Raw genomic sequence first — 15,140 nt, 5'->3', positions numbered from 1 at the left:
TAAATTACTTTCCATATTAAATTGCTTTTCAAAGATATAAATAAATGTGCATTTTTATGTATGACAAACACCAAATTCTTTCTACAAAACTTTATTACTGTCTATTTATTTATACACAACGTTCTGATCACCTCCCAAAAAACGTTCTAATCATCTGGTCGATTTGCTCTAGGGTTACATTATTTTTAAAAGCGGCTTGGCGATAATTTCATTTGCAACTTGTCACTTTTAATCTTATACTATAATACGAGGAATGGTTGCCAAGTCGAAAATCGCCCCAGAATTAATAAACTCCGGTAAACTTGGGGGTCTGGGCTTTTTGGCCACGAAGAATCGATTGGCGCCGGTTTTGAAGCGCTACGGTCGAGCAGTTCGGAGTTACAGATAGGATATTTTCAAACTTTATTAGTTCGCCATAATGGCTATAGATACTTTTCACCACTCTTATAAATGTATGCTAATGCGAACCTTACAATTGAAATATTAATTTTCGACAACTTAAACCAATAATATACGAAGGAATTAATAATTTAATTGTAAGGTTCGCATTAGTTTACATTTATCAAAGTGGAGAAAAGTTTAACTTTTGTGTTAAAATCACCGTCAACAAAGTCCGACATTTCAACATTCGTCAGATTTCAAGCTACATTTTCAACATGCAGAACGCACCTCTACATGAAATTCTTCAAGGAGCCGGAATTTCGGAACAACAAGCGATCAACTCAATTCTACCCGCAAATGGACAACTAGAAGATACCGTCATTGTCAGAATGCTTCTCCATTACGCCGAACAAGCTTACCCGACCGTCAAAGTTGCCGTACTTCACCCTGAATTTGTCGCACGCTTCTACGTTACAACAGCGGATGGCGCTTATGAAGAAATGGCTCTTCTCAACGATATCAGCGACCAGAACAAGGCTTCCAACTATCTATATGGCGTTCAACAAGGATTCGACGTGCTACTCATTCCCATTCACAAGAGAGCTCAAATGGATAGAGGCGAGCACTGGATGCTAGGAATTTACGAAGCAAGCTATGAAGAACGTCAAATATTAGTCTGCGATCCAGTCGACAACCCGCTGCCCATCGATGCTGTTTTGAGAAAAATACTGCGACACGTCTTGAATACCGTTGTTACGAATGAAAAGCTGAAAGGATGCATCGTGAAACCTCGCAACGCTTACAACCACCAAGATGACGCGTCTTCCTGCGGAGTTTACATCGTCTTTTATGCTCGACAATACCTCTCTCATCGACGCCTTTTCCTGGACAAGAATTTTCAAGAAGCGGATGAACGGAAGCAAATTTACGAATTCGTTGTGAACAGTGTCTTTAATTGTATAATTTTTTGTTATCAATTACATTTTATTTCCTATGACTTTTCAAACTTTACCTTTGTATAGAATAGTTCCCTTTCCAAACTTTGTTTAGATAGTTTACAATGGTGCACTTTAACCGGTTATCTTTTCACCAATGGTTTCACAAATTTTCTTATGGCATGTATTGTTTTGATAAATCACAATTGAAAATTTAAATCTTCGAGTTAGCTTCGATACCTGTTTTCTCCGAGCGGAGCTCGGTCACCCGCTGGTAAAATAAATGACAAAACTGAATCATTTATAATTCATTTTAAAACAATGGCTTCCGCTAAGTCAATGAGAAAATTCCATATTTTAAATGTTTCTGAATTAAAAATTTAACTATTAAAGTTTCATGCTGAATATCGTATTTTTAGATTTAGAGCCTGCGGTATACAGAAACACACAAATTCCTTACTTTATTATATTAGATAGATTTATTTATTTGGCAATAGATTGTAAATTATCATAAAAATATTGTTGTTGTTGTTGTTGCTAATTCCCATCTGGTCTGACGGGGTCAAATAAAAATATTAAAACATAGCACTGTGTGACACACTTTCCGAGCATTTTAAAACTCAAAACTTTTTTACTTTGACTATTTATTATTTGTTTAACGGTATTGTTTTAAAAGGGAAAGTTTGTCTTAGGATATTTCAAAAAGTAAAAGAATTTGATTGCATATTTTACAACTCATTTACGATGCGTCTATTTTTTATTGCTCTTTACTTTATAAAAAAAAAATAACACTGATTATTGTGTGGCAATAAAACTTTACAATACATTTCATAATAGAAATTTATTAGTTTATGTTTGTCTTCGAAAAGAATATCATCTTTTTTTTTTTTCATTATTACGAGGTTAAAAAAATGTAGACAATTCATTAAAAGTCAAAAGTGAAAAGCAATTCGTCACAATACACACTTATCTGTGTCGTATTACCTTATAAATGCCAAACATTTTTATTATCATTTGCATGTGTACTGGGTGTTCTGTAATCCACTCCCTAAATAAATATATATTTAGAGTTACCAAAAAAGTATTTAACACATAGTGTCAATAAAGTGTCACTAAATAGTATTCAAGTAAGGAAAAAAAAATGTTATTGAAATCTACTGAAACACATGTAAGGAAGTGAGATGAAAAATATCAAAAACGGTTCCATGGCTTGAAAGAATTTGTGATATAATTTTGTCCTGAACCAAATTGTTTAACAAAATTCATGCTAAACATTCCAGAGTGTTCCTATGTCAATGTAGATAAAAATACTGCTTTTTAGAATCTCTTATTCGAAAAATTGAATGGCACATAGTAAAACTTGTTGAATAATCAAAATAGGCATACTAAACACTTTTTGAAACCAAAAAAGAATACATTATTTTTTGTTCTTGGTGGTTGGTTCTAATGCCACTTGCCACCCGGGCAAGCCTGCTTGGTGAAACCGAGCAAACTTAAGCCAGAGTGTGCGATTCTTGTACTTCAGTGGCGCCATCTATAGCCAGGAATTCGACTTCTGCCACATTATACGTCACATCTGTGTATAAGGCGGACCCATTTATACATACATTCACTCATCCACAGATCGTAATTTTGACCTGAATCAGAGAACGATCGGTATCTAATCCAGTACCCCCAGAGGTTTTGATTTGTTAAGGGAACATGGAGGACTTTGCGACTCGACAGAATTTTAACGTACATCAGTCACCAACTACACGGGTAGTATTCGGCCTGCGGGGTTTGAACCCACGAACTCTCGGACACGGGCCCAGCGCCCTACCGACCAGGCTATCCTGGCCATTTTTTTTGTTGTAAAAATGTGGTATACAATGAAATATGATAAAGATATCTGGAAACATTGACAACGTATTCTCTACTTAGCATTCGATTCAAAAATTACAAGTTTCAATCATATAAATTATTTTTTTATCGTGGAATTAAAAAAAAAAGGTTTTAAAACCCAGTAGAACAAGGATCTAGAAAAGTTCAATGTAAGGAACCAGGATCAATTTTTATAAGCCAGCAAGTTATAGGGATAAATAATAAAAAACCATCTACAATTTGGGCTCCATGGCGACCGGTAACTATAAATTTGTAAATAATCCTTGTTCTGGAATACGTACATAACTGCTAACTACTACGCTTCATGCAAAATATTTTATATAGTAGACAGTTAAAAACTAAAGATTTCAGAATTTTTGCCACGATTTTAAAAGCCAGAGCTAGAACAAAGTAGCGTTCCAGATGAACTTTTATATCTTACATGTATAGTGGTGTGGAAAATAACTCTAAATCAAATTTACAAAACAAAGAATAATGCATTTAAGCATAAACTTAGAAGAAATTGAACCAAGAAAGCGTTGCAAGTTCGCAGGCTTGAATATATTATTTTGAAAACAATTTAACGAAACATTAAAGAAAATATCTAGGGTTCTTATTTTGTGATCTTTTATGCTATTTAAGACCATTCCAGATTATTTAAATTGCCCCTGGATATATATATATATATATATATATATATATATATATATATATATATATATATATATATATATATATATATATATATATACACCACTTTTGCATATCGAAGCAGATTATTTGTAAAAAATATTTTATTCAAGGCTGGAGATAAGAAGTAAGGGTAATATCAAACTATAATATGTATCTCACCAGTTCTATATTTTATTAATTCCAAGGCATTGATAACTCGATATGCACCGTTCTCCAATTCCGAGTTTAGTAAAAAATTCAAATCATAAACAGTGGATGATAGAGCAAATTAACAAACCTTCCAATTTTTAGAGACCAAATAACTTTTCTTTCCTTAAATTTTTTGCTTTTATTATAGAATCAGCCCTCTGAAAAATCAGACCCCCAAAATCATATCGCGATTTAATATGTTTATGGGTGATCTTAATTGAATTGTTCAGAAGATGCCTTTGAAATATTACATAAAGGAAATTCAAATATTTCCAGAAAGAAATTAGAAGACTTCCAGAAATCAAGATATAGGTATCTTTTTATAAATACTAGTACTAAAGTTAACATTATAATATTTAATACAAAAATTCATCACATTGACTATTTTTTTTAAACAATGAAAAAGTATGGAAAAAATAAATAAATATATAAATACTTACATTTAATTTGCTTACAACGATCATTTTTATGAAAAATTGGTTTCCGACAACGTTTGCTTACAGTAAATAGAGTATAATTTATATATATAGAAACTACAAGAAGGAGCATCCTTAGCCGAGAGGTCTCATCATACCGCCAAACATTCTATAACGTTGAGATAGCAAGTTCGAATCCCACTGTTACTCTGGAAGTATCTTTGTGATTTCTTTTTACATTTTGTAGTATCAATTTGATAAGGGACTTAGGCAATTTGAACGCATAAGCATGCATATGTATGTGTAACAATAAATAAACTGCCAAAACATTCATGCGAGGTCCCGAGAGGGGACCTTTGTAACCTTTCGCTAAATGCTCTCAAACGTGAAAGTAATGAGTTCGATTCCCGTCGTAACTCCAGATGTCTCTCTCTGAGTAATATGTGCTGCTTTTATATTTGATGAAGGCCAAAAGCCAATTAATCACATAAGTCAGTAAATTTAAGAACTACGGAATATCAGTACATGGGTTATTCGTCGACTTCATAAAAGACTTCCTTTTTATAAGAAGGAATTTCAAGATTTTGGAGCGAAATACGAAATATTTTAGGTTCGTACCTCGAAGTCACTAAAGGATCTCAGCGCTTTTAAAAGCATTGAAAAGGAGAAAAATTTCAAGCACAAATTTTCAACTTTATTTTATGCCAATTAAGCTCAAACATGTGGATACATCGGTCCCGCAGTGAACTGATACTTAAGACACGGTTCCCAGCAGATCACCGAAGTCAAACATCACTAGCTGCGGTCAGTGTGCGGGTGGGTGACCACTTGGATTAGTCTGAGTAGGGACCGAGCGTGTGCGGTATTGGTCCTCGTTAAACTGTTCTACCGTAAAGTGCTCGACTTCGCGTGCAGGTCGTCGGGCTACCGAAGCGGGGTAGCCATCCCCTCTGCAGAGGATCAAAATTGCGATGGCATGTCTTCGGATCATCTTCAGGGATGTTTCCCAGACCGTCGCCAATAGCCCATTGTGAAGCTCTAGTGCGACATAAATGAACAACAACAACGTCGATACATCGCTTTCTTTTACCAATTTCATAGACAAAAGGTCTTAAACTTCCAGCTTCCGAGTACTACAACAATAAATTCAGAAAATTAGGCGTACATATGTGCCAGTTAAGATTTTATTTATTTATTGTCATGCATGTCTATACATGCTTGTGAGATCAATACAAAGAATGGCTTATAAGCTCCTGTCAATTGTTGTTGTTCATTTACGTCGCACTAGAGTTGCTCAATGGGCGATTGGCGACGGTCTGGGAAACATTCCTGAGGATGAACCGAAGACATGCCATCACTATTTTGATCTACTGCGGAGGAAATGGCTTCCCCGCCTCAGTAGCCCAGCGAACTGTAAGCAAAACCGAGCACTTTACGGTAGAACAGTTTAACGAGGACCAATACCGCACACCCTCGGTTCCTTCGCAGGATGATAAATTTGTCACCCATCCGGGCACTTCGGTGATCCATTTGGAACTGAGTTTTGATGATCAGTTCACTGCGGAACAGCACAATTTAAATAACACTAAAATACATTTAATGTTACAGGTTGTTGTTGTAGTTCATTTACGTCGCACTAGAGCTGCACAATGGGCTATTGGCGACGGTCCGGGAAATATCCCTGAGGATGATTCGAAGACATGCCATAACAATTTTGATCCTCTGCAGAGGGGATGGCAGATCCGCTTCGGTAGCTCGACGACCTGCACAGGAAGTCGAGCACTTTACGGTAGAACAGTTTAACGAGGAACAATACCACCCTCGGTCCCTACGCAGACTAATCCAAGTGGTCACCCATTGACAAGAAGCCAGTGATGCTTGACCTCGGTGCCAATGTTACAGGAATTTTACGTTTAGAGATATATAATTAATGTTTTAAGGATTTTTATAGTCATCAAAATAGAAAAACTGGAATATTTTCCAGTTATGATTGACCATTAAATAAACTTGAAATGTTATGTATTACGTTTACTCATAATTTTTAATAGTAATAAGTATTTAATTCACGAAAGATAGTTAAAAGTTGTTTTAATTAATTTAAAAATGAAGTTCTACATAAACTGAACATTTTAGAACAACTACAGTTTTAAACTGATTTTCATAAATGAGAATCGCTTCATTATGTATTAGTAATATATATTTAAATATTCAAGCAAGCAATAATCTGTGCAAAAATTCATTTCAATAAGGATTTTTTAAGGAAGCATACTCAATTTTAGGGAATTTTCTAAAACGTGCATAAACCAGAATTTTTATTAAACCAGTAGAAACGGGCAAAATCCAGCAGTCTACTGGAAAATCCAGTAGAGTTGGCAGCATGTTTATGGGAACTTGAAGGACTTAGTGACCCCCTAACAGATTTAGCGAGCACCAGTTAATCATTTTGTACACAGGGATGTTGCAAATAAAAATATCGTTGTCAGTATTTTCGCTTGTTTCTGTGTCAGATTTCAATATATATACATATATATATACAGGCAAAGGACAAAATAATAGGAACACCTGCATTACCACTATGCGCAGGTGTTCCTATTATTTTGTCCTATACCTGTAAGTTTGTATTTACAGTAATCCTGTATACTCATAGAAAGAGTCAATATTGCTTGTTAAAGCTAACACATTGCTTAAGTTAAACTATCAATGAGCTAAGATATAAATCTGTACACTTTATTTTATATTTTTAAGTGCTACTACAGAGATAATTACTACTCTCACTATTTCTCTACCATAGAGATTTCTTTTTATTTCATTAAAGCCTACATTATTGTTGCATTTGTCGATTCATCCATTGATACAGGAAAAAAAACGCAATATATTTGTTTTTGAATTTGAGCGTACTGAATTAAATACGTTACGGATCACGAGCAACATTTCCGTTGCTGCGATTAGCACTACAACAGGAATTGACAGCAATTCCTCAAGAGCCTCTTAACCTGGTCCTCAGGGTGGGCAAACAATGTGATCATATCCCATACTAAAGGCTTGAATTTCTTCTCTTCACCAATACCGTGTAACATCAACATTTTCTCATTTGCACAATTGTGTTTTAAGCCTACATTCAATAAAGTTTCTCATTGTTCCCGTGGATTAAATTTTTTTTGAAAGTTGTTTACTTTCCCATGTTTTTATATTTTGAGGATCCTGTCGTATGATTTTTTTTTATCGATTTTCAATACCGCTGTTCAAACTTACATTCGAAAAGTCGCTTCGATCTTAATTTTTACTAATCAGTGTATATGCTCATCTGGCAATAACGATTTCTTCACTTTGTCGCTCTGAAAATGTCTGTTCAATCTAAAATATTTCGAACTGTGTCTAGTATCATCATCCTTTTATATACCGCCACACTGCAAATAAGGCAAACTGCCTTACTCTAAGGCTCAGTTCTTCACGAAAATAATCGTATTTTCTTGTATCTTTTCTTCCTTCTATCACGAATATGCGCTCATTCAAAGTCTTAATTGAATAATTCAGTGTCTTAACTGAAATAATTAGGTAAAACAATTTTAATCACACTAGTTGATCAAAAGCCATAGTGAAATCAAGTTCTTGTTGTTTCTAATCCTTCACAACATAGCCTCAGCTACATCAAATCCACGAGTCCAAACACTCTGGCAAAGTCACACACCAAAATCTGTCGCAAGAGGATGTCCTCCAAAGAAATTGTTGGCAATCAAGGACCTGTTCGGGGAAAGCAGGTTTTGCCATGGAGCTAGGAGTAAGTGGAGAAGACACTCCCATTAGCCCACTGCTTTCAAGGTGAAGCAACCGCGAGAGTTTTCCGCCATCTTACTTGCTGCGTCGTTGTGCGCTCATACATCTTTCTATTTCTAATTAATCCATGCTTTTAAACGAAGCTTGGAGGGCGGTTTTGAAGGGTCCTTAATTTGATATAAAATTCGTAAAATAAAAGTCCATCGCCTAGTCAAAGTATCAAGGACGGTTATTCAAAATTCCAAACAAAATTTTTTGGACTCAATTGTGCCCTTATAAATTTGAAGTCAGCCTTTTCAGAAAGGTAATTCAGTGTTCTTCATTTTTGTTTTAGATTTCTGAAATATGCATAACTATTGACTGATATATGAAAGAATTTTTCAACATCCAAATAAGTTTTTATATGTTAAAACAAAAGTAAATTTAAAAAAAAAAATCTATGTACAATATTAACTATCCAAAATTACTGTTGTTATTCCTAATGACACTTGGACAAGCCAAGCTCGTCAGCTAATGGCCTTTTGCGTGTAAGTCGAGAAGATCACCTTTCCTTTGACGAGAAAAGGTGAAAGTATGTCTTAGCTCAGAACCTCATGGATAGATGACAGCACCACTCATTAGTGAGGCCACTTCCTCAATCTGATCTGAAGGGGAAGGTAACTTACTCCAGATCCCTGTACTAGTAATGTTTACGACCGACCACGGGATTTTTTATTCAACAAATTTGTATACTCGTATCGAATGTACTTGGTGAGTATTAGTGGAGTCGAGGATTGAACTCTGGCTCCTCCAATCAGAGTCAGATTCTCTAACTACTGGGCTACCATAGCCCTTCCAAAATTAAGAACAATCTTTTCCTACCTAACAAAGCAACGTCTTTTTTCACTTCCCATTTTCTTGAGAAATTCTGCAGAATAATTTTTCGCCAGAAGTGTGTTAAAATAAGAAAACATAGAGAAATCGAAATTTCAACTCATTCTCATGAGGTAAATCTTTTAAATATATCAAGCTCGGCAGGAATGGGTCCGAAAATGATATCAAAATAAATTAAAAGACAGACACTTAAAATTGGAGAAAACCAAACGAAATTAGAATTATGTAGGAAAACTTTTTAGATACAATAGGGATTCTTCGACTTAGATTAAATGTATGGTACAATTGGAATTTATTTATTCCCACAAAAGAATATTGTTTACTCATAATAAAAATCATTGTAATGGCACATCACACACTTTCCTCGTGCCCAATGAATGACAAAATGAATATGATGAAACTTAAATTTGCTGCAATAATTGCAACATTAATGATAAGAATGAAGATTTCATTGTTTTTTTTACATTCTTGCAATTTTCTGCCAGAATTATTTTCAATTGAATTTTCTATGTTCTGAAAATGCTGTTACATTACAGAACCTGGACCTGACTGCTTAAGACTAGAAAATTTTTGCTGCACTTGTTGTTAAGTGTGGAGAAAAATTGCTATGTCACTTGAAACTGATGTCACTCAGTTTCAGAACGTTTCTGAAAAAAGTAGGAACAGTTTAGATAAATCCGAAATTATGAAAGAAAAAGAAATGTACACAAAATCATATGACTCTTATTCAAGCGTTGTGGCTCTGGTTGTGCATATTCCATATTGCTTACCAAACCAGATACAATTTAGCAAGATCAAACACCAAGGTTGCATAATTATTACTTTATATGTCCACACTAATGAACATTTAGTCAGCTGGTTTACAGTGTAGTATGACATTAGAGCCAAAGACAATCAGTTTCAGTATGACAATTTTTAAACTTTAATTTTTTTAGTGGCTGGGTTGCGCAGTTGGTTTGTCGTCGGCCTCCTGAGCCCAAGTTTGTGGGTTCGATCCCCGGATTTTCAGGATGCAGAAAATCCTCAGCGGCCATGTCGTATGATTATGCGGCATGTAAAAGATCCCTGGAGTGCCTTATTGACTCTTGGCATTTCCGGCAAAATTAAATTCCTAGTGCACTTTAGCATCCAAATAGAGTCTCGGTGCTGCCATCTAGTGTGGCAGAAACTAGATGTCCAAATTAACATGAGCAACTGTATCTCACCCATTGTGGCGGTCCTGAAAGAGTGAATACCACCTCTGGAGAACGCACTAGGTCTGCTCATCGGCAAGAACAATTGTGCAGCTCATTGGGGAAAAAAAAAATCTTGACTTTTAAAATTATATAAACAAAACCAGGCATTTATTATATTTTTTATTGAAATATTTTTAAAAAATTCTGTGAAAAACAATAGTATAAATATCCATATTATTTACAGTGCAAACAATTACATAAGCATTTCTTGAATATGAAAATCTTTTTCTTTTTTCAGTTACTCATGTGAAACAACCATTAAGTATTAAAATAGCAATTGTTATATAAACATTTTTAGACTTTAAAAAAATACATTATACAAAATGAATAAAAATACATATTTTTTTGAGATTTTAATTCAATTTTGATTTTATAATATCTCTTTATCTAAAACATAGGTTCCCAATCTTTTTTTAAACACTGCCACTTTGCAAGTCAAAATTTTTTCAATCCCTTTCGCCAAAAAAGCGAGACAGACAGATAGAGAGAAATAATAAATAATTAATACTATGTTTGTCTCATTTTAAGTCTTAATATTTTTGTTACGATACATTTCTTATAAACCTTTAAGTTACCGGAAATGTACTGAATGACCAATGTGTATTTGAAACACGTTTTAAACTAATTTTGATGAAAACAACTTCTATGCAAAATTGATAAAATTTTGCATAAAAATAAATCGACATATTAATGGTGAAATTAAATATTTAATTAAATATTCGGAATGTACTGAATGACCAACGTGTATTTGAAACATGTTTTAAACTAATTTTGATGAAAACAACTTCTATGCAAAATTGATAAAATTTCGCATAAAAATAAATCGACATATTAATGGTGAAATTAAATATTTAATTAAATATCATTTTTCTCATATTAAAAAAAAAGTAAAATAAGTTATGCCATGAATATATATAATAAAGACGACCAATGGCTATGTTTATTTGTTCTAGTTGAACTGAGTGAAACAAATTTCAAATTATAATATTATATAAATATAATATTTTCTAAGTTAACAATATGAAAGCCTAAGTAATTTATGGTTTTATAATATTCCTTTCCTTCACAAAAACCTAAATCAAAAATGATAACCACTAACTTAATTTAATAAAATATTCCTAACTTTTTTTAAATATACAGCTTGCCAAAAATAAACAAATATTTACATATTTTTAAGTTCTTGAATAATGAATTTCAGACTATTTTTTTTTAAATGCAAGTTTAATTAAGTTTCAAGAATAAATCAACTTTTAGGTGAAATTTATGTAAGCAGCAAGGACAAAAAAGCTTTAAATTCACATGAAGATGTGTTCACATGTATTTGTTACTTGTTTACATGTATTTGTTTAAGAATAAGCAATTTTAATTACACAACTGCATTCATAATGAATATATGCTGACTCAGTAATTTAACTAATTCCTTAAACCTAAAAAATCATGAATTTTAATAACACACCCTAAAGTTCTTCACCCACCAGGGGGAGATAGCGCCTGCTTTGGGAACCTATGAAAAGAGAAAGGATATAATAGCATAACAATACTTCCAGAAAGGCACATACTCTCTATACAAATCGTACCAGAAAGGTACATACAACTCAATACAAATCATTGTTCATCCATGGTACTTAATCCGATTCGCTGAGGTGCTTGCATTTTATGCACTTTGATACTAATGTTGTTTGCAACTCTTAAATCGGGCAAATCCAAAGGTGACAAGAATATGAACTGGGTGCTCTCCATTCGTCCAGCTTCTCGTAGAAGAAGATTTATGCTCAGGTGTCTGTTATTTGAGTCCTAAAATGATTGTAATAGAATTGATTGGAATATAAGTAATTTTGAATAGGAGTCAGTCCATGTTAATTAGACCAATATTACTCAAACCATTTTTAGTCTTATGATACACAGATATTTAGAGCTGTCATAAATTATATCCCAAAAAATTAAAACTACATTGCTGAAAAGATGCTAGTGAAATTGTAACAATTTTACAACTAACCGTAACAAAGCACTTATCCCAATACCCGTGTTTGAATCTTTATCCTAATGGCCAGGATATGAACACCATTTAATTTTGATACTGGTCAGGCAATGTAGTAGGTATATTTCTAACTTTCATACAAATAAAAACTATTAACTACACAATCATTAAATTGAACCTAGCCCCACACATAAAAAGCTAGATTAATGAGACTCCAGGGATGGATTTCCTCTTCGCAACTTTCTTACCAATGGAAACTTTCAGCTACAATCTAATTAAAGTGAACCTAGCCTATAAAAACCTATATTATTAATGAGCCTCTAGGATCAAACATTCTAGTTAGGCAATGTAGTTGGCTTCCTCCTTTGAAATTTCTTAAGAATAGATACTTTCATTTACAATCTAACTAAAGTGAACCTAGGCACACATAAAAAGCTTCCTCGTACTAAATTTGATACTAATAAACACTTTTAGCCATGATTGAATTAAAGTGAATCTAGACTCCAAGAGCACAATAACCTACTACTACAAAATTTAATTCTTGAGTAAGAATTTTTAAAAAATTGAATCAAAATTGGAAATGGTAAGGTTAGATATTCTGGTCCGGTTCATTGATACAAAATGCTTTATAATAACAACCTAAAATTGTGGTGTTAGTTTTGAAAATGGAATAAGTCCTGTTTTCCCATATCAAGATATTTAATGATTAGCCTTTAAATTAAAGTTAAAATAAATTTGGGTGTATTTAACACTATAATTTGGCTTAAACTTTACAAGAAAATAATGGCTAAAATTTTTTAAAACATATTTTTATTATTAAGTTTAAATAGCGATTATGCAACTAATAATTGACAGTTGATTTGTAGCAGTAAGGATAAGATTGATTCAATAATTTTATGTTTTTTTTTGTTGTTGCAACAATCGAGATAATTAATATATAGTTTTAATAACTTTTAAGTTCTAAAATATGACATACTATTTTCATATAAACTACAATGCATGCAAAAGCAATTACTAATAAAGATATGGGAACACAATGCTTGAATACACAACATGTTTGCACTATCTAAAATATGTTATGAATTTCATATATTTACCAAACTCAAAATCATGACTGAAATTACTGTACCTTCTACTCCTATGTGTTTTAAACTATTTTATTTAATTATCAAATAGTTTTGAAGACCAAATACTTAAAAATAATAAGAAGAGGCTGATTATTAGACATAGTAAAAATTATATAATACTGGAGATGAAATTTCAGTCCTAAAGATGCTAGCTAGACTGGACGAAAATTTTCACTCCAAACTTTTTTTTTGTTGGAAAAATGTAAACAATTAAAAATTTTTTAACAGATGTAGTATGAATAATTTTTTGGATACCAAAACCATAATCAGTACCAAATAATTTTTCGGATACCAAAATCATATCATACAGTGCAAAATACATCGATAACAGAAAAAAAAAAAAAGATTTAAATTTACATTAAAAGGAATCTGCACATTATGGTATCAATGTTAGTGATTTTGGATTCTTAGAAACACACTTGAAAAAAATGATGTGAGAAAAAAATGTAAAGTATAAAATTCGTTTTAATTTAAATATTTTGAATTAATTTGTTTGAGCCCCCCTGTCTGGGAGACTTGACCCCTTGTCGGGCAGAATCTGGCACCATCCTTGGAAAAACCAAAGCCTGGAAAGAGATCAAAATAACTTAGTTCAGTATTTTATAGTGAATAGAGAGCAATTTGAATTACCATAAAAACATCATATTCATCCAGTATCCTAAATGGCATAGGAATATTTCTCCAGAGAGAAAGTAGGAATGCAATAGTCACAAAAGATCGTTCACCACCACTCAAGGAACTACAAGCCTTTTTCCCAGCAGTTTCTGCCTTTTCTTTGAATGGTGTAGCCTGAAATTAATTCATGTGACATTCAGCTTTAAATTAATGCTTTGTGTAAGACTTTTATTAAACTAAAAGACTATAAGAAATAAGGAAATAGGACAACACTAGAATCTCTTGAATGTCATTTATTATGCATGTTATTATATTAAGCAGTTCAAAGTAAAGTAAACAATTAAAAATTCCATGTATCTTTGACTACTTGCGCTGAAAAGATTTTTATGCCACAAGATTTCTAATGATTTTTTTTTAACTGGTATTGAACCAATTGTGAACCAAATCCAGAAGACAAGGGAACTCTTGGGATAAACAAGCCTTCATAGAGGACTTTTCCATCGAACTAATCCGTATTTGCGTTACATGGAGAGGAAAACAAGGAAACCTCCCACGGTCACCCTGACAGCAAGGGAACTCTAACCCATGATCCATCTACCACTGAACATATTTTCATCAGCACTGCGTGGAGTTTGTTTTAACCTTACTGGGATTTGAACCCGGGTCACCTCTTTGGGAGGTTAGCGCTTGGATATAGAGGATTGTCAACCTTGGATATAGAGGACATTCTATGAATGAATGGTCTTTCAAATGAAATGGTCTTTCAAAACTCTCATTTAAATAGCACGTTCACTACCAGCATTTTATATGCTGATAGTGGACAGCAGAAAAATCGATAGTTTCTTCAGAGTAAAGTCTAATTTCATTTAAGTTTTTTTTTAAATGTTTCTAACTTTAAATTAACAGAAGTTGCAATTGTAAATGAAGACGTTTCCTTACATTATGTCAAATCTAACTCTTGCAGGCTCTTGCTTTAATGCTCGGGTAAACGCTTTACGCGGCACATTCTTGGTCAGTTGTTTAAGATGACGATCTCATGCATTCAACTTACGTTGGTAACGTCA

At 33.2% G+C, this 15,140-nt stretch overlaps 2 protein-coding genes across 5 annotated transcripts in view; both read right to left on the bottom strand.

The window, feature by feature from the left end:
* LOC122273047 (structural maintenance of chromosomes protein 6) overlaps window positions 1-4,550 on the bottom strand; it is a 102,135-nt gene extending 97,585 nt beyond the window's left edge. The window contains exon 1 of the mRNA XM_087150112.1: window positions 4,499-4,550. The gene's annotated coding sequence lies outside the window, so the exon portion shown is untranslated. The remainder of the gene's footprint in view (window positions 1-4,498) is intronic.
* Window positions 4,551-10,459: 5,909 nt separating this feature from the next.
* The window catches only part of LOC107440428 (structural maintenance of chromosomes protein 6), a 74,641-nt gene continuing 69,960 nt past the window's right edge, over window positions 10,460-15,140 (bottom strand). For 3 of the 4 annotated variants that reach the window (XM_087150106.1, XM_087150107.1, XM_087150108.1), the window contains exons 24-25: window positions 14,092-14,250; window positions 10,460-12,150 (exon numbers count right to left, since the gene is read on the bottom strand). In XM_087150106.1, coding sequence (XP_087006232.1) covers window positions 11,962-12,150; window positions 14,092-14,250 — 348 coding nt within the window. In that variant the 3' untranslated portion in view covers window positions 10,460-11,961. The remainder of the gene's footprint in view (window positions 12,151-14,091; window positions 14,251-15,140) is intronic. The other variant, XM_087150109.1, reaches the window with a different exon arrangement.

Source organism: Parasteatoda tepidariorum, chromosome 8 (assembly GCF_982258835.1).
Source record: "Parasteatoda tepidariorum strain Cologne lab strain chromosome 8, Ptep-v5.0, whole genome shotgun sequence".
NCBI lineage: Eukaryota > Metazoa > Arthropoda > Arachnida > Araneae > Theridiidae > Parasteatoda > Parasteatoda tepidariorum.
This window is presented reverse-complemented; position numbering and strand designations above follow the sequence as displayed.